This window comes from Chelmon rostratus, chromosome 16, assembly GCF_017976325.1.
Source record: "Chelmon rostratus isolate fCheRos1 chromosome 16, fCheRos1.pri, whole genome shotgun sequence".
Lineage (NCBI taxonomy): Eukaryota > Metazoa > Chordata > Actinopteri > Chaetodontiformes > Chaetodontidae > Chelmon > Chelmon rostratus.
Genome location: NC_055673.1, coordinates 7,644,662 through 7,663,852, shown reverse-complemented (window position 1 = coordinate 7,663,852; position 19,191 = coordinate 7,644,662). Strand labels below are relative to the sequence as shown.

The window sequence follows — 19,191 nt, the reverse complement described above, 5'->3', positions numbered from 1 at the left end:
TCATCATCATCCCACGGAGACATCCAAATATTTGAGATAGCATTCCAGTGTGCCCTTTAAACATCGCAGCAGGGGATTCCTGGGCCGAAAAGCTGTAGAAATAGATGCGAAAGGACATGTGTTGTTTTAAGCTCAGCCGTTACAGAAACATTAGCACGCGCGCCGCTGTATGTGAAAAACGCCGAGCCGAGCGAAAACCTCGGCGAAAAAATGGCTCGAGCGTTCCAGTTAGTGTGCCAGTGCTACTCTCTATCAAGCTGCGTGTCTCTTCTAATCAAAATGAGCTGACGTTTAATGACAGGGGCTGTTTCCTTTAACGTCACATTCGTGTTTATCTTCCATCCTAACATCCCATTAAGCGAGGACTGCAGAGTTTATAAACCATCGCTGCAGTCGTCCGGGGTTACAATCACTGCACGGCATTACGGTTTTTCTCACTTTCTCTTTCTATCGCTCTATCTCCCCGTGTTTGTGCTCTCCCGCTTTCTTTCTTCCAATCTCGGCTTTGCTTTGCTTCTATCACCAAAGACGGACTGACGCTATCTCATCGGGTCGGGATTATGTTACTGACGAGTCATTTTCTACTCTCCCACTGTTGCTTTTGCTACAGCTGAGCACACTCTGTGCCATTTATCATATCAGTGGCTGCAGGAGGCACTTTTAAGTATGGTGATACATTAAGGCAGTATGGAGTGTGTGTGTGTGTGTGTGTGTGTGTTTGCACGTGGTCTTAAATTTCCCCTGAGTGATGCTGCACCGACGCTCAATCTAAACAAAAGAGATGAGCAGGAAGACGGGGTGCAGTAGCCCGACTGACATCTCCACATGGAACAGCTTCAGCCTGACCTGTGCTTCACCACGGCTGTTAGAGAGGAGGACAATAGATTTTGGTGTTAATGATAGCGTGCAGCTCATAGCTACGATTGTATCACCGCCGTGCTGCAACGTTAGAAACATTTGCTGTTGCATTACCTTCAGCTGAAGATGGGTGAAGATGCCGATAACGTGTCTTTATTGTCTCTTTCTCGGAAATCTGCAGGATATATATAATTGTGAGCCGTGCAGTTGAAACAAGCATGGCCATCTGCACTTTGTCAGACATTCATTTTTGGATAATTTACAGCATATTTGTGTTGGGCAAAGATCCTAAATAAGACAGAAGGGAAGAGAAGGAAGACTTCGAGAAGCGTGAATGACACACAGCACACTGTATGCATAATCCCTGGCCTTTCATGTGCCCAGGTTTCTGTTTATTTTGGCATTTCTTAGACTGAAGTGCGCAAGATGTGCAAGATGTGTGTATAAACACAGTCAAAAGCAGAGGATGGATCAAATTATAAAAAACCAGTGCGACTAAACTAAGATCGTTATGTTCAGACGACAAAGCCAAAACATCCTTGCGCATCACACAGGAATTCCCACAAACCTTCACAACATCAACTACAGTTAAGAACAAAGCCATATCTCCATCAAACACAGACAGTGTCACAATCTCATCCGCATCTAACGTGCCTCGGGAGGTGGGATGCGCTTGAAATACTGCAAGTAGTATGGGATTATTGTGCACTCATTGTCTTAGTTGAATTAAGCCATTTTCCTCCAATCTCACCTCAGGGTCAGCATTAGTGGAGCATTTGATCATATCGCACACTCTACATCAGCCGATGGAGTTTGCTTAATTGCCAATGCAGCCGTAGATTTAGGATTCCCATTTTTTTCGGAGGAATTTGAGGACGTCTTGGCCACGGTGGCTAAAACGTTCCAGGTACTACATGGACCTCGGGGTGAGACTATTTTTTCAAAAGGTTTAGAATGAACTTCGAAACTCTGAAAAATCTACACTTCAGTGACAACTTACTAAACAACACCTGTGGGTCAAGATCATGTGATATGGTCAGATTGTTTTGTCAACTATTCAACAGCTCTTCACATTTGAGGGACCTCAGCTGCATGCTGTTATACATCAGGGAAATTAACCATTTAAATAAAAATGTGTAGGTGCCGTTGAGGAAGTTACGGAGACATCATGCATCACTAAGATGCATATGTGGACGTTCACAATATGAGTGCTGTTTGACAGCCACTGAGACAATCCTTTCTGTCTTTGTGACTGTATCTGGTCCAGAGAAGAAACATCTCATTGGATCCTTTACAGACCATCAGTTAGGCTGCAGGTCATCTCATCCAAACACAGTCTTACATGTATGTCAAACAATGTCATACACTAACACACGGGCAGAAATGGACATTAGTGTAACACAGATTCGTCCGAGTGCACACATGTATTTAGACGACACACACACGGGCCTCTGGAGGATTAGCCTCTCCATCTCAGAACCACTGCAAACATGTCAATTTAAATAAACATCAAGAACCATTTGTAAGCATTTGTATTTTGGTTGTAAACCCAGACCAAAAAGCACATCCATCTGCTCGATCAATGACAGATTTATGAGTGAGTTCCTGTTGGGTCGCCATAGAGCAGTACGTTTTAGGACCAGTCTGTCAGCTACTGCGATACACTTGTACTTTGGGGAAGAGGTAACTATAATACTTTAGTGGAATATTTCTTTAATTTTCCATCCCATCCATTCCAACACAGAGATCAGATCACAAAACAAGTGAATTTAACAGGCACCTTTTGAGCGTGCAGCGGTGAGTCTTTACGCACCTCACATCAAACCTGAAAGCTCGAGTTGAGAAGTGCTTTCATGGCTTTCTGGAGGGGGCATGCTCGTATCCTTCTCTTTGTTTGTCTGACTCAGGGTCACACAGATTACGCTCATAATGGTGAGATAACTTCAGTCAGGAAGAAAGCTTGTGTCGCCACATTTAATGACACCACCTGAGGCTTTCTTTATTCCTGATCACGTGCTGCACCAGTCGTGTTGGTTTTGTCATTTAGAGTGCAGCAGCCATGAAGGCCAAACGCACCAGTATCAACATGCAGTGCCATAAAAGGTTTTACCTTGTAACTAAATGGTAAAATACCAATAAATGCTGCAGTGTTACACAGAAACATGAAGCTAAATCAAGGAAACTGAAGCGGATTAAATTTTTAGATTCACGGTTATTTATGTGGCTGGTAATTAGTGATGAACTTGTCCAATACACTCGATCAGCAATGGAAACAAAACTGACCCTAAAACTGCTATTTTTATATTATTAATGGATCAAATGACCGGGTGTCTGTGAAAAGGGTTGCAATGTCCAATTGTCCAATGGCTCTCTTGAGTGTCAGCACACTCCAAGCAGCTGTTTTCAGCAAAAACCGTGTGATAAATCCACTGTCTTAAACCTGCCCCAGACCAAAGTGCAGACAGACAAAGTTGGCAACTGTCTGGTGAACATACTGGAGCATTTAGAGGCCAAAAAGCCACATATTTCCCTCAGGAGTTGGTGCAAACCAAAACAGAGCTAACAGGAGAGTTTTAATGGCCACATGACTCTGAATGAATGCTAATGTTGCTGCGTGTCTGCTGTTTGCCAACACACATCAACTTTATAAGGTCTTAATATGTCACTGTTTATGACTTGTTCTGCTGACCCCAAATGGCCAAAAAAGAGTTAATACATGTTTGCGCAGATTGTGGCCCAAGCCTAAAAAATACTGTTTCTTTTTGAAATTTCATTATAAAATTGCACCAGTGCCATTTTATGAATCTTCTAAAACAACATTAAAAAGCCCAGTTTGTATTTTTTTTAAAGGATTGTGGCATCTTTCAGTTTATTCTGGCCTAAAATTTGTCCAAGTAGGAAAACAAATCAGTTGATGAGTACTGAAAATTGCTTCGGGATGTATCGCTGCACGTTCTGATCTAACACAGTTGTGCTTTTTTTTTCTTTGTTGTCTCTTGGAGTCACTAAATACAGGAATTTTGCAAATCCTTCAAATAGGTGCTTTTCAATTTTGGACCAAAATCTGCCTTAAAATAATGTTGGTGTACACAATTCAATCTCACATCATGCCTGGAGAAGCAGTGATGTGTTACAGCTTGTGTTATGTTACTCAATCCAGTTTCCATACGATGAGGTATACTGATTTCAAACTGAAAAAGCAGACACATTACCTTTATCAGCTTGCACCCTGTGTTGATGTACTGAAATCAGTATCAGGCAATAAAAAGTGGCTTTGGTGCACTCTCACTCTGAATCTTCATCTAAGCATGCAGCACAAATGGTGTGCAGCAGGTGTTTTCCATCAGCTAATCACCTGCTATCACCACTGACTGGGGTGTCACCAAAAGTGCAACAAGCAGAGAAGACAAGGGAAAAGAAATGTGCTGAGAGGTCAAAAACGTGAATGATTTTATGAGGGCTTTGGGCTTGTGCTGTACTTTGTTTTGTGGGTGTTATTTTCAAACAGTGGGGGAGACGTCTGGAGACTGTGTGCCAACTCCAGCCCTGGTATTGTGTGGAATGTGAGAAGCCTGGCTCTGGTCCCAGACAAGGCAAACACAGCTCTGGACAGGGTTAGTGTGTTTTCAAAACAGATTTGATGGTGTATATGTGTGTCTATATCTTTGGGCGAGTGGATACGTGCATGCGTGAGCAGGCTGAATGAGATGTCACACCCATCAAGGCGCTTACCCGATAAACCGAGACCTGACACGCTCAATTGTCCAAACCACCCATAGAAAACAGAGACGGGGTATAATCAGCCTGCCATTCCGCATAGTTCCAGGCTGTCTACCATCAAGATGTGTCTCCAATTGTAAGTTAATAAATGTCACGATATTCACCAACACCAAAGGGCAAAAAGAAGGTTAAATAAATAAGTGAGATAATTCCTGGATGTGACACAGAGGCTTAAGATCAAGTGGCTCCAATCCCACGACCACAAGAGCAAAATAAAAACAATGGAGCCAACCATTAGTCATGTGAAGATCTGCTTGGCTCACAATGTGCGGGAGTGAAGCTGTTTATCTTTCACCCAGTATCCTGCACTCTGCCTCTATCGCTTTCTTTCCCTCTTTTCACCTTTACTTGCTTCCTGTCATCAGTTTTCCACATCTCTAACTGATTCTACAGCCCCTTTCGACTCGGACTCAAGCATCTCTTTCACCCATCTGACTGCGATTCCTCTTGTTTTTTCAATCTGAAACCATAGCAACGCTCTAGCCGAGGGGCTGAACTCCAAAAAAAGGTGAAACGGCTCTGTCCTCTGGAACCTCTGGAAGGCTCCCCAGCGTTGACAGACAAAGACATCCTCTCAAAAAGCAACATCTGTCGGGGAGAGTGAGCGAGACGCTGCGGGGAGAGACGGCCTCAGAGGCAGCATGTGGGGAGGCTTCAGGAATTTTTCTCCTCACTTCACAGATTCTGCAGAATGAACGTTGGGATTAATAATTGTCAGACAAACGGGGGATCAAACAACTCAAAAAACGGATGAGCATAAAATGAGGCATGTAGCGAGAGCATTCAGATTTTTGTTCCCTGCCAGAATCAGCAATACAAGACATGCATGTTTTCTCATGTTATCGTCTTCTTGAAGTAAAGCAGTTGCAAAGAACTAACAAACACTTTATTGTAAATTCACGCCGTGTAGCCGCTGCGAATTGCGAGCGCCTCAAACTCTCCAGCGCCCTTTTGTTTTCCAATGGCGTCTCAGTTCCCTTGACCTTCATCAAACGTTGATTTAAAGTCAACCTGAAGTCTGCAGGAAAATAAATAGCAGCAGATACGAGTGAGTAATACTATCATCTGCTCTGTTTATCAAGAGTCATTATAAAGCAAAAATACAAGAAAGATAACGGCCGGTTCTGCGATTGAAATGAGTTCAAACACAGTTGTGATTTGCTGCAGGCTGTGATAACACCACATTACTTACCCGCTCACTGCGCACTTAGATTGACTATAATGTCTAATGTTTCGCTCTATCTGAGCCATTACTATCTCATATTTGGCTCATAATCACTCAACCTTAGCAGTGGCAGAGATACAGCCGTGAACCTTGTGCTTTTGGCAACTCTTCTGACCATAACTTACACTCTCAGTACTAATGACTTCCACTTGCCTGCCCAAAATAATATTATTTATTCTCATTCTTTTCCAAAAAAAAAAGGGGGGGGGGGGGGGGTTGCTCTTGTTTCGGCTATTTGAGAATAACATATCGAAATGCCACAGAAGAATAAAATATCGAAATATCTTTCCAAGATCGGAGTAATGCACTGCAGAGCACTCACATTCATAACACATTAAGGCTGATAATCAATATTTTTATATTAACAATGGATCAAATGACCACAAGTAAAAGAAAGGGGAGGATTGCATTGACGAACCCTCAGAGCTTATGAGTTAAGAGCCAGATATTTCCCTCTGGAGCTGTGGAGACCCAGCCCAGTCGCCAGAATAAAATGCTGGCACTGTACGTTTCTGCAAACCACAGATACGTCAAATTTGCAGGTTTGATATCCATCATATCAACGTTTCTACAAAAGGTATCAAAGTGAGGTATTCAGGTTACCGCTACATGTATGTGAGCCGGAGGAGGAGGAGTAGGGACGGTGGTGGCGTTACAGCCAGACAACGTGACTGCCAAGCAGCAGACGACTGTTCAAGCCGTGTTTCTTGGCACAAAAACAGCCGAACCCAGGTATTTAACACCAAAACATCATCTTTTCCAGGTGGGTTTTGTCGCCTAAACCTTAAAACTAAAACTGAAAATTGAGCCCTAAACAAACTTTGTTGTAACGTAAAGAGACGTAAGTTTTCGAAACATCTGCAGTATGTCCATTTATTCTGGTGATTAGGTTGGGAGACCAGACCAGAGCTAAAGTAAGAGTGAATATTGGACTCACCATTCAACAAGACTCTAGATTAATGCTAATGTTGCTCCGTGTCTGTTCAATGCTAATAATATGACAATTTTATGTTCACAGCTTGTTTGGCTGCCTCCCAGAGGCCTAAGAAGCCAATGAATGCAGGTTTAAACAAATTAGTTCCATATCTGAGTGGCATGCTCCAGAGCACTCACATTCACAAAAATGAAACAAAAAGCAGCGCCAATAAGGGAAGTGAATAAACTCAAAGGGCAAATGGAAACACAAACCTGAGAGGAAGCTCTCTGCAGATGCATCACTGGGTGCCAAGCTACACGCCAGCTACGATGTTTTCAGAAGGAATATCATAAATCGCGCTGATCCAAATGTGTAACCTCCTAATTAAAACAAAATAAATCCCCTACAAAGTGCCCACGAGAGAGTGATTCAGTCAGACGAGCGATGGAGAAGGAACCACATGCTCGCGTTATAGCCGTGGTAAGGTAAACCTCGACAGATTCAAGACACACAGTTAAATTAGCAAGAAATTTACTTCTTCGTTTATTGAGCTTTAAAGACAAATAGGCGCACAACACACGTCTGCCCAGTATCACCACTTCCAGCGCGTTTGGGACGACCGGCTTGCACTGAAGTAAGACTTCTGGGGAAAAAAAGGGGGGGGGGGGTCTCAAAACAAAGTGGCTTGCCATATTGAGCGTGACAAAACTACTAAATGCCCCTTTTCCTGAAAATCAGGAACATTAACAATGTCGGGCTCCGTTTTCTCAGCCATGTGGAAATACTACCGCGTGGTCGTAATGTTTTCCCCTATTCCCATGACATGCTAAGCAGAAAGCTCTGTTTCCTTTTCACTCCCAGTCACAGTGCCACCAAGGCGACTTTTCTGCAAGCTGCTGTGGTGTCCTTCGGCAATTTCCACGGTTTCCTTTTTATAAGTTTCGGGGTCAGGAAGGAAGAGCTTCTTATTCCCCTGAGCATTTCTGCATCATCCGATTGTTAGCTTTGGCCCACATTATCAGTGAAAATAAACTCTCATAGAGGCAGTCAACCCGAAAATAGATAGGTTTCTCCTTGGATCCCCGGACGTGCTGTGTGGCCCTCTGATAGCATTAAGTAGAGAAACACATTCACCCTTTCTCAAATGAACTCCCAGTATGTAAAGGAAACAAGCTGCTGCCCACAAGTCGGTATATCCTTTTAAACCAGTGTTTACGCAGCACACTCATGCTCGTCGAGAGGCAGAATGATGGGAATTTCACAGGGATAAGACGCCGCCGATAGTCCCCCCCCCCCCCCCCCCCCCCCCTTTGTTCGACAGCTTAGTTTGGCACAGGCCGTCCCTCTCAAGAAACGCTGCTCGCAACCACTTTCTACTGTCTCCACCAGGAGGGAAATGAGAAGATCTATTACTCCCACTCCCAAGAGCAGAAACAAAATTTGGCTCGCTCAACTTCTGTCGGTGCCAGATTTTCATTGCCCTTGAAATATTCCCAGAATGTGCTGTGAGATACGTGCTTTCTTTTTACTACATGCAACCTTTTCTTTATCCGTTCTCATATTCAGACTGATTCTTGTTGCCCTTCAGCAGCGACAGTAACTGGCAATAAAAGCAATGACGTAATACACCAACCAAAGCTTTGTTTCCACCTTAACAGCTTTTGGTGCTGATTAGAATTTTTCAAAAACTGTCGAGTACCAAAACCTGGTATCGAATTATTCATTGGTTGTATTAATTTCTCTTACAGTTTCAGACAATCTTTGCCAATTTTAGACATATAGTAGTAATAGTAAAACATATTTAAGATTTTCCTTTGTCTGATAAAAGAGATTTTGTAGAAAAACATTTAAGTCAACACAAGCCCGTTGACAGGGGGGGACAACCGGGTATGTTGTCCCGGGCCTCAGGACCATAGGGGCCCCTGAATGACCCTTAATTTATTTTACTTTACATTCACATATTTCTTTTTAATTAAATCATTGCCTGATGAATTAAAAATTATTTTCTACTCAACAAATACTTAAAAACTTTAACATATTAAATATTTAAAATATATATATTTTCCTTTTTTTGCACAACACCCCTACCCCCCATCTTAGCAGAGAATGGTTTGACCCCGCTCTGGCGCACTTAAGGAGGGAGGGGAGGGGGGTGCTGGGGGGGCCCTATGATGGTCTCTTGTCCCCGGGCCCCAGCAAGTCTGTTGACAGCCCTGAGTCAACGTTTTGTTATGCTTGTTCGTTTCTTGAGAAGTGGATGAGAAGATTGATAGCGCTCATGTCTGTGCGCTAAACATTAAGCTACAGCCAGGAGGCAGCTAGCTTTGCTTTGCCTTGACAGAATGGGAAATAGCTAGCCTGGCTCCGTACAAGAAACACCACGTATCTCGTTTATTTAATCAGTACAAAAAACTACAACTTCCTGGAGTCTCTACTGGTTGCATTGCAACCTTGCAATGGCGATAAGGACGTCATTGCTCCCACTAAGCTAACTGTCTCCTGGCTCCAGCTTCATGTATAACGGACAGATATGAGAGTGGTATCGACCTTCTCGTTTAACTCAAATTATTCCTTGAATCTCCCTTCTGGTTACATAGTTGACCTTCCCGCTCTTTCAGTGCAGGACTGCTCGTATCGATCCTTGGGATGCAACTGTTCTGGTTGTTCCTAAAAGCCAAAAGTTTAGCGTTCTTTAGCGACTTTAGCGAGTGTCAGAATTGTGAAGCCCGTTTTTTGTAGACAAGGCTCTCTCACATTATAATCTAAAACCACCATTTTTTGATTGATTTCTCTGACGATTGACTGCTTTTGTCTGGGACAGCCCAAAATCGCACGCTATCTGCACCTTGCTTTGTTGTTTTAAGCCTTCATTTTGCAAAGCACCATGCAAGTTCTGTTAAGAAAGGTGCTACACAGCTAAAGGTGACTTGTTGAGATGGTTTCATGTGTGAAGGAGCTTGTTTCCTGCTGCATTTCCTCCGCGAGAGAGCCGAACTTGTCGGACGCTCCTCGCCTTGCAGGCAGGCCGGGGAAGTAATCCTTGGACAAACACAAGCCACCTTTGACTGGTCAGGAATGTTATCAGGGTCCATATACTCTACCCTGCGTTGAGGAAGGAAAGATCTCAGACTTAAAATGCTTCCCCAACAGCTGTTCGCTGCATCACTCTCTCCGTCTACCCCCCACACTGGACCGAGCGCCCAGGCATGGGGGCGCTATCTGGAATGGTCTCCTCCGTCCGTCTCTTTCATCAGGGCGAGCTCTCGCTTAGACAAGCAGTACAAACGCTGGCGTGATTAAGATAGATAGACTGGCCGGGACACTTAATCTTCTGTCCAATGAAAAATGTTAACTGCATCCTGATGTCCCCCCCCCCAGCCCATGCAGTGCAATTAGGCTGAATTACCACTGTGTGTTCAAGTGTCCCATCTGCAATGCCTCCTCCTATTCCTTTCTTGTGCTAATCTTTTGCTTGTTACTTACGCTTTTCCGGAGTCTTACTTGTTTCTCAACGACATGCATCCAAGGAAAATAAAATGAAATCCTGCTCATCACACATTTTAAAATATAATCCAGCAACAATCACATAGTGTGATCTTGGCGATGTCGGATTTTTGGTCCTGCAAACTCCAGCGTCTCAGGAAAGAGGCGTGATAGTATCAGTGGTGATGGCAGACAATTTCGCAGGCTCCCCTTTTTACATCTGAGGAGAAAGTTACTCTAGAGGTCTCATTAGTCAACCCTTCAGTCTACCAACGCTGCCGTTCTGTTTTCATAGTATCACTTGTACTATCACAGACGGATGAGGTCCACTGAGCAAAGATAAAGCCGGTGTTATTTCACCCCTGGCCTTTCTTGACACATGGATCGCTTTTGGGAGCCGTACAGAAACACACACAGGTTTCCAGACTTGACTCGAGTCTGGCTCAAATAATGGACTGGAGTGGAAACTCATCAATAAAAGCTGCGGTATGTTTCTTTAATTCGCTGAACGCATTCTGGTGTTAGGTTTTGCAGCGTATTTTCTGCGCATCTTGCTCATTTCTCACATTTCCACCATATAAAGGTGAATGTGCACAAGCAGGTACGTGAGATTACACCATGTCTGAAACCTTGACGTACACCATATACAGTAAATTCCTCCTCTAAACTGAGATAAAGTCAGTGATATACACTGCAATGATAAGCTGATATTTTACAGATTCTAACATGTCAGCTTAAAATTCCTCTCATGCAATACTTCATTCGGATTTTGACGTATTTGTATCCACTCTAGATTCTCAGTTTGCAGGAGGGTGGAGTAGCCTCCAACGCTGCAGCTCCCTCATAACAAAGTCAATCAACATCTCGCTGTAACACACTGTGACCAGCGCCTGGTGAATTGATGAGGAATGGCTATTTCCTCCAACCTGAGGAGTGAAAAGTTTACTTGGTGAGTGAAAATGAAAAGCAGGCACACGGCAGAGAAGCCCAGGCGGTTTTGGGAGGACAAGCTGACTGCTAATGAATAGAGTCGAGGTATCTCGGTGAAATTCGGGTTGATTCATTGTGCAGTTCCACTGCAATCCATCAAATCCACCAGGTGTTATCTGTGCATGCATTTCGCTGTTTGGCAGACACAAAATAAACCATTACCTTCAAGCAATTAATCACAGCTTCGACCTGCTAATCTCATTTTGAATACTGCGGGAAGTGGAAAAGCAGGAAAGCCAAATTTGGAAGTTTGTTTATTTGATTCATGTGTTCATTTCAGAGAGATGGTCTCGCTCTCTTTGGAGACACAAAGTCTCAAAGCTTAGAAAAGCAGAGTGCCTGCCAAGCTTTATCGCTACATCAGTGATGGCCTCACAATTTGCGACCCATTAACATTACAGTAGAACCATATTTGATCATAGTAAACACTACAGTGGCTCTATAAATAAACTGTAAATTGGTTCTTCAAGAGTAATTAAATATGAGGGTTTTTTCAACTCAGTAGAAAAATCAGGTGATAGATGTTTTTTTAAATCAGAGTCTGGATTTTCAAGTTGCACGTCTTTGACTTGAATAAATAAAGGGAGCATTCTCTTTCTCTGTCTTTTCCTCTTCTGAGTGTCTCTGGGGGCTCTCTCTGACTTCCTGCCATTAAAGAGACAGCCCACTGGAGAACAGGGGGTGACTGACATATAACTACCTCTGCTCTGTGACCGACGCTCTGCGCAACTCAACTGGACATCTGTGGAATTTACTCAAAGGTGGTAGTTTACGCGGGGAAAGGCAGAGAGAAAGGAGGAAAAAATAGACGTGTTTACTGGACGGATATAGAGCGGCAGACAGCGACTCAACCGTCTGAGATGTCTGCAGAGGCTATAAAATCACACAGCTGTGACATCCAGAACATGGAGCTCATGTCAGATAGTGTGCATAGTTATATAACAGCACAGCAGAGGAAATAAAAACTGTTTCACATATTCTGGCTTCTAGATTATTCAATATGCATTTTGTTGATGTCTGATAGAAGCTTTGTTTGTCGAAAAGGTAGAGCCGTGTTGCCAAATTGACCACAATGTACTTGTGAGTTCAGCCATTAATTGTAGAAGCATGCATGAGAGTAAAGATGCTGAGCTACTGCTGTAATTCTTCCAGCTAACCTTCGTCTTTGTGCATGTTTCATCACGTTGTCACTAACGCTGCGTCTCTGTGACATTTCATTTTGAAACTGGTCACACAGCATCACACGGGAAAAACAATTCTCAACTCCTAAAGCGCGTAAACTCTCCAACTGACAAACACTTTGACAAACAGCGTGTCGACCGCGTGAAAACAGCAAACACAGCCCGCTTTTGGTCTGAGGGCCTCATCCAGAAACCAAAACAAGTTATCTTGTGAAGCCGCAGACGGAGACCACACACCTAACAGAAACACAAATAAGTCTGACCACTTCAAAAGACACGCATCGAGTCAGGGGTTCTTAAAGATGTGCTTCAGTACACAACCTTTGAGATCTCATTAATGCAGGAAAAGTCAACTGCAATCCATCTACCTGTGTGATGAGCTCAAACAGCGAATCAGCAGCTGAGGCTCCTGTTTTTCTGCTCCTTACCTTATGTAGCCACTGCGTGTAATTCTCCATAATGTGCTCGAGCTGCTGGATCTTCTGGCTGGGAAAGTCTGGCTCAGGTGGCGGCGCGTCTCTCTGGAGGGAGTTGACGTTGTGCTGGGGGCCGCCGGCTTTCGCCTCCCGGCAGGAGGCCCCTCTGGCTCCCTCTCCCTCAGGTAGGATGAACGTATAGGTGCACTGTCCGTGCTGGATCTTGTGAAAGCGTCTGCTGCTGTAATTATTACCGCCGCTTCCTCCACTACTGTTGCTACTGCTGCTACTACTGCTGCTGCTGCTGCCACCTGTGCTGCTGCTCTCCGTCCCCCTCCTCTGCTCCCCTCCTCCGCAGCTCACAATCACCAGAAGTGCTGCCAGGGAGAGCAGGCGGTGGCCAAAGTTGCACCACAGCATCTTATCAGTGGGGTAAAAGTCGCAGATGGGTTAACTTCTTGTGCCTTTAGCCGCTCCTTCTTCGTTTTTGGCTGGATGTTCCCTTTAAAGCTGGGTCAGACAACGGTGAGGAACACCGTTAGCCTGGAACATGCGCCGTCCATCCTTACATTGGACCTCCAGCACTGAAAGCTACTGCTACTCTGGACACTCACACATGCTGCGTTTCCAAAGCTCCTTTTAAGTTTTTGTCCTGGTGGGAAAAGTTGCACACCTCTCCTGCAGGGTGACAGCTTGGTTATGAATCTTGATGCCCCTCCAGTAAATCACAGCCAAAAGCAGACTGCGCGCTTGCATTTATCAATCTGTGCATTTAAAATAGGTGCCGGGTATGGTGTCGTCAGACCTCCCCTGGTCTCTCTGCCTTCCCTTCCTCCTCTGTTCTCTGGCTTAACGACTGCTGAGAGTGAGAGAGACGCTCACTCTGAAGGACTGTTCCAAGCTTCCAGCACACTCTGCGCCTGCCCCTTGCAGAGCCTGCAGAGGAATGTATGTGTGCATGGACGTCTGTGTGTGTGTGTGTGTGTGTGTGTGTGTGTGAGCCTGGCAGAAAAGGGACCCCAGCACAGAGGATGTGCTTAGACTATGAGGATCAGTTTACAGGCGCTCTGACTGCAGGATCATGTGGTTGACCTGCCTTTCTGCCTGTGTTGACACAAAAAACTTTTTCTTTTATCTGCGCTGAGATACTACTCAACTCCCTTTGATACTGTATAACAACAGGTGCTTATATTACAAGTGGGCACCAGGGAGGTATATTCCCAGGTGGTTTTAATAGTCTAGTTCTTAACTTTTTTTTCATCTTTCCCCCGACAATAAAAAAACACCAACGGGGCAAGTGAGATTTTTAAAAAGTCAGTGTTTTTCACTGTTTTCACCCTGCATTTGATGGAAGTGGAGGCCTCAAATCTAAGCACCTTAAAGTTATAATTTTATCGCATCATCCCAAATATTGGATACTACGCATGACTGGCATTTCTGTTGAAGTCACTAAATGTATTTACATTCATTGGTCACCTCTCTGTGCAGTACTTTTGCATTGTCACTGGATTCAAATCTTATTTGATTTACATGAAACAATGGAAGCACATGCTGAACAGAATTCGGACGACAAGAATTGGCACACTCGATTGGTCAGTTGCAGCAGCTACATGTATAGCTACAGCAATTTATAGATAAGAAAGCAAATCTTCATTATGCCCGTAAAACTAAGCAAATACATAAGCTGCTCATCTTCCTCTGTTGTGTCTGACACAATCTCCAAGTATTAAAATTGATGTAGCTTTTTATTCTCTGCTTTTTTTCCCATGTCAAAACCCAACTCGACCACCAGCAGTTCTGTTGGATGTTTGGGTGTTACGCTCGTAGCTACTAATGTATCCTCAAGCTCTACCTTAAGCACAGATGAGGAGCTACAGAGGTCTGGTAAACTCACTTCTCCCAAATTCCAAACCACCAGATTTTCAAATTCGTAGTCTTCAGACCCAGCCGACGCTGACTCAAGTGGCATCACTAGGGACAGATTACACATAGCTCCTTCTGGAGCCACAAAAGGCTTTACACAACTTTTTTCACATTTGCAGTAGACCTCTAAACAGACTTTGATGTGTAAAATGGGATTACACATTAAAACTTTAACAATGACAAAGTATTTCTCAACCTGGGGATTTACTGTCTGGCCTTAATGGTAATTTTGCATCACTATAGCCTAGAAAAGTAGAGCCAAGCTGAGTGAGAGACCCTGCAAAGACCGCAAAAAGATCTATTGTCTGCCTTTCAACCATCCACTGTATCTCCATTATATGCACAGTCCCTGTCTTCAATCATTTTATGTACAGTGTGTCTCTATCATACACACCCTGTGCTGTTATGTTTTCAAGAAAACAAAAGTGAAATCCAAGAATGAGCATGGGAAGAAGGAATGTGTCTTCATCATTAGGCCAGAAGAAGGAGCAGCGTGAGGAAACGCAGCGCTGAAAGGCTCTGGGTCAAAGGTCAAGTCCTTGTTATGGACAGTCCATTTTAGAATCCCTGATTTGGGGGGGGGGCACAGCTGTCTGAATTCTGGCTGGACTTCAACATTCCTCTTTAGCCGAAAACATCCAAATCTGCGTTACGGTCCTTGTGCTCGAGCATGCATGTCCTTGCTGCTATTTGTGTGCGATGTACGTGCATGACTGGTATTTTGCACATGAATTTACTGTGTCTATCCGCCTGCTCGTGCTTACACGTCACACTGTATATGTCTGCATGATCCTGCATGTGTGTGTGTGTGTGTGTGTTTGACAGAGTGTGTGTATTCAGTGATAGCAGGGGGCTACAAAAAGTTGGGCCCTCTGTGTGGGAGCAGAGGGGCGGTGTGAACGAATGCATGAAGGAGACCCGAGATAACAAACCCCTTGAATAACCCAGACTGGCCAAGACACAAAGCATGTGCAAATATCTCTTGGAGTGCTTGTCTTTGGTTGACGTACTTTGCTGGTGTCCTAAAATCTGGGCGCCAGTTACTGTGTCCAAGGGAAACTAAGCGGGAGATAATCGGCACCTCTGGGCAACCTTGAGTGTGCAAAATTAAAACTACACATCACTTCTGCGAACAGCTACACAAAACCCCACTGATGTAGAAAAGAAATCAGGAGGGACGATCTGCGAACGATAAATTGACCCATTCGCTAAGCCCTCTCCCCTTGAACGCCAAATATTCTATCATAGTTAGCAAGCGTGAGTAGGTACAGTAGGCCTGTAAACCTTTGGATTTCTTCACGTCTCATCAGCCAAAACCAAAAAATACAAGAGCAACAGTGTAAACAATGGATGAAATGTGTGCAGCTCTGAATTGCTAAGGTTAGCTTGTCCAGCTCAGTACTTACAGTAGTAACCTAACCCACTGTTACCTCCAGGGCCAAGTACCATTTTGTTCTTGGATGCTACTATTTTAGAGTTTAGGGTAATGTCAGCTGCTCTAGCTGCTCTCTATTTGGTTTGGGTGAGACTTTCAAAAACCAAAAAACACAAGATTAAACAATGTGTTTATCTGCTCTACACTGCAATCATTAGCATGTCCGGCTAATCAAGCATTACAAGTCCAAGGAATACATCATGAACTGTGCCTAATTAGGTAACATTTGTGGGGTTACAGGTTAAAAAAAGCACACAGGTAGCACATGCACTGTGTGGAAGTCGGTCTTGGATGCTAGCAGAGTTTAAGCTAATGCTAGCAGCTGTATCAAGATAGCACATATGTACCCATCAAGTGCAAATTTAAGACCCCTTTTGTTGTGATACAAGTCAGCTGGAAATATCAAGTTTTCACCTCACAGAGCTCACATTAGCTAGATGTCATGTGGTAAACTTGCCACCAGTTAGCATTGCAGTTATGTGAAAGAACAGATGTAGCAGCAGTGATTAAGGGCAACGTTTCTTAGCCATGAAGTCAATTCTGCACTGGCACATACAGAAAGTTAGTTTGATACCAAATCGTGCACATGTTGAAATGTGTTTAAAAATGCGACTTTGCAGCATCAAAATCAACATTCCTGTTACTGTATCACAGCCAGTGTTGGCTCGTCTCACTCGGCCGAGCAGCAGAGCCGAAGAAACACAAGCTGTTTATATTTATGGTACGAGTGGGGTAATGTCAGGTCTGAATTCGTACTGGAATGTAAACTTATTGAGAAAACAAACCCCATTTTCAAAGCAACAAGAATACAATCGTTTGCTAACCTTTGAGGTCCCATGCTGTCTGTCCTGTACTTCCTGTCCCACACTCACACCCAATGCACACCCAGTTTGCTAAAATGCAATAATCATTTTGCTGGTGACAGTCAAGCACAGTGCGGGTCATGTCAGTTGAGAGAGGCCTTGGGGCAGTTGGCCCGCATGGGAATCTGGCTTATGTTTTACTTGTGAAAGGTTTGGGAGGACATTTTGTATAATTCAACATCAATCCAAATGACACTGCCTTCCGCATGTAATCTAAAATTGAATATATGATGTGGGAACGTACAAGATCAGAGTTTTTACGTCATCTTCCCTCTGCTGGTGTGACTTGTGCTTTTTTATACTAGTTTAGGTGTGATGGCTGCTTACAGGTTCAATAAAGTAAAGGAAGCAGTTTCCACCGTCTGTTTATAACTTTGTTTTAACAGCGTCCTTTTATTTTCCAGTTACCATAATCCAATTGCGAGAAGTTCTGAAGGTGATAAAAAAGTTCATATGTTTGAATATGTCGCTGTCAATTACTATTACGAGCTTTAGAGTAACAGAAAGTGCTTCCGAGACTTATTTGCCCTGTGTTCCGCCACATGTCTTCCCCCTGATTCATGGAGCTTGTTAAAGCCATTACTCAAGGCAGTTGGAAAAAAAAATCAATCTAGATACTGTAAGTCAGCAAAGGATAGTGCTATTGTCACCGGCTATATATACTGTCTTGGTTGAAGAGCCACAGACACTTCCCTAACCACACATTTGACCCTAAGTGGAGTTACTGTGAAACTATAAATACCTGAAATTCATATCAAATATTTTTGTTTGACATCTCTAAAATGTGTGCAAAATTAGCTCTTTAATCTTCTATCCATGGCCAGGACACAAAGAAACGCTCCGTGTGTTATAAATGTAGTTGTCGCTGGATGTAGGAGGCGAAGGCGTTCCGTTTGACTCCAGAGACAAACCTCAGCAACTCATTCAGACATGCTTGAAAAGCTCCGGCACTCTCACTGTTTGCCCGCTTCGTTTAACTAAGAAAATTTGAATTTGATTAAACGGTTATATAACCCAGCCAAACTACCGATGGCACCTTTTCTTCTTCACCGTTTGTCATGGTGATGGTGATTAACACGCACACATACTCAACCACAGTGTCATGGTAATGCTGAACCGTTTCCAGCTCTGTACCATTGAGTCATCAGGAAAGGGACCTATTTGCAAGTGCTTATGCGGGTCACTCTGGCGTTTTATTCTCCTGTGTTGAGTTCAGGGCGGACCTGTCATATTCTGAGCTGCTTCTTAAAGATCCACAGTCCAGAGGCTGGGGCCTCGAGGGAACGCTAATCTTGCGTACAATAACGTTGTTAGCGCTTCGCAGAGTGACGACTTCACATTTTGCACTCAATGGCTCCAAGGTGAGAGTTAAGGAATTATACATTTGTGTGTGCTTTGAGTGGATTTCGGCTCCGCGGAGGATGCTGTGTGAGCGGATGTGCTGAAGTGCATTTGCAGGGCGTACAGAGTTACACTGGTGGCTTACTCTCTGAAGCCACTTCAACAACTTTGCAGTAAGCCTATAGAGTAATAAGCTCAAATTTTTAAGCCTGCTTAAAGAAATCCTTTTTGGAAAATAATACAGAGGCTCAACCTCCAACCGTTTTCCTTGTAGAGACAAAACATAAAAGGATTAAGAGGAAAAGTAGACACTCTGAGTTAAAAGGAGGCCCAGTAAGAGAAGAATGGCATTAAAAATGAAATCCTTTATTCCTCATAGATCTGTCTGCAAAGAAGAAAATAGAACATTTTGCTGAAATTGCCCTCTTTAGCTCCGTTCTAAGATTGCCAATGTCTGTCAGTTGATGCATCACTTTGGCCCCGATTGAAATATCTCCTCAACTAACAAATGGATTGCTGGGAAATTTACTACACACATTCATGTTTCTCTCAGGATCAACTGTACTGACTTTGGTGATCTCTCAACAGCTCATGTAGCGCCATCATCAGGTCAAATACCTCATTTGTCCAATACTTTGGTTCATGACTCAATAACTGCAAAATCAGCCTCTGCTGTACCCTGTGTTTAGTGCTTATTAGCTAATGTTATAATGCTAAACTAAGATGGTTAACATTACTCTTGCTTAACATGAGCATGTTAGCATCGTCATTGTGAGCATC

At 43.7% G+C, this 19,191-nt stretch overlaps 1 protein-coding gene across 1 annotated transcript in view; it reads right to left on the bottom strand.

Annotated features, from left to right (window-relative positions):
• The window catches only part of angpt1 (angiopoietin 1), a 56,879-nt gene extending 43,187 nt beyond the window's left edge, over window positions 1-13,692 (bottom strand). The window contains exon 1 of the mRNA XM_041955112.1: window positions 12,862-13,692. Within this exon, the coding sequence (XP_041811046.1) occupies window positions 12,862-13,269 (408 nt within the window). The 5' untranslated portion in view covers window positions 13,270-13,692. The remainder of the gene's footprint in view (window positions 1-12,861) is intronic.
• Window positions 13,693-19,191: the final 5,499 nt, after the last annotated feature.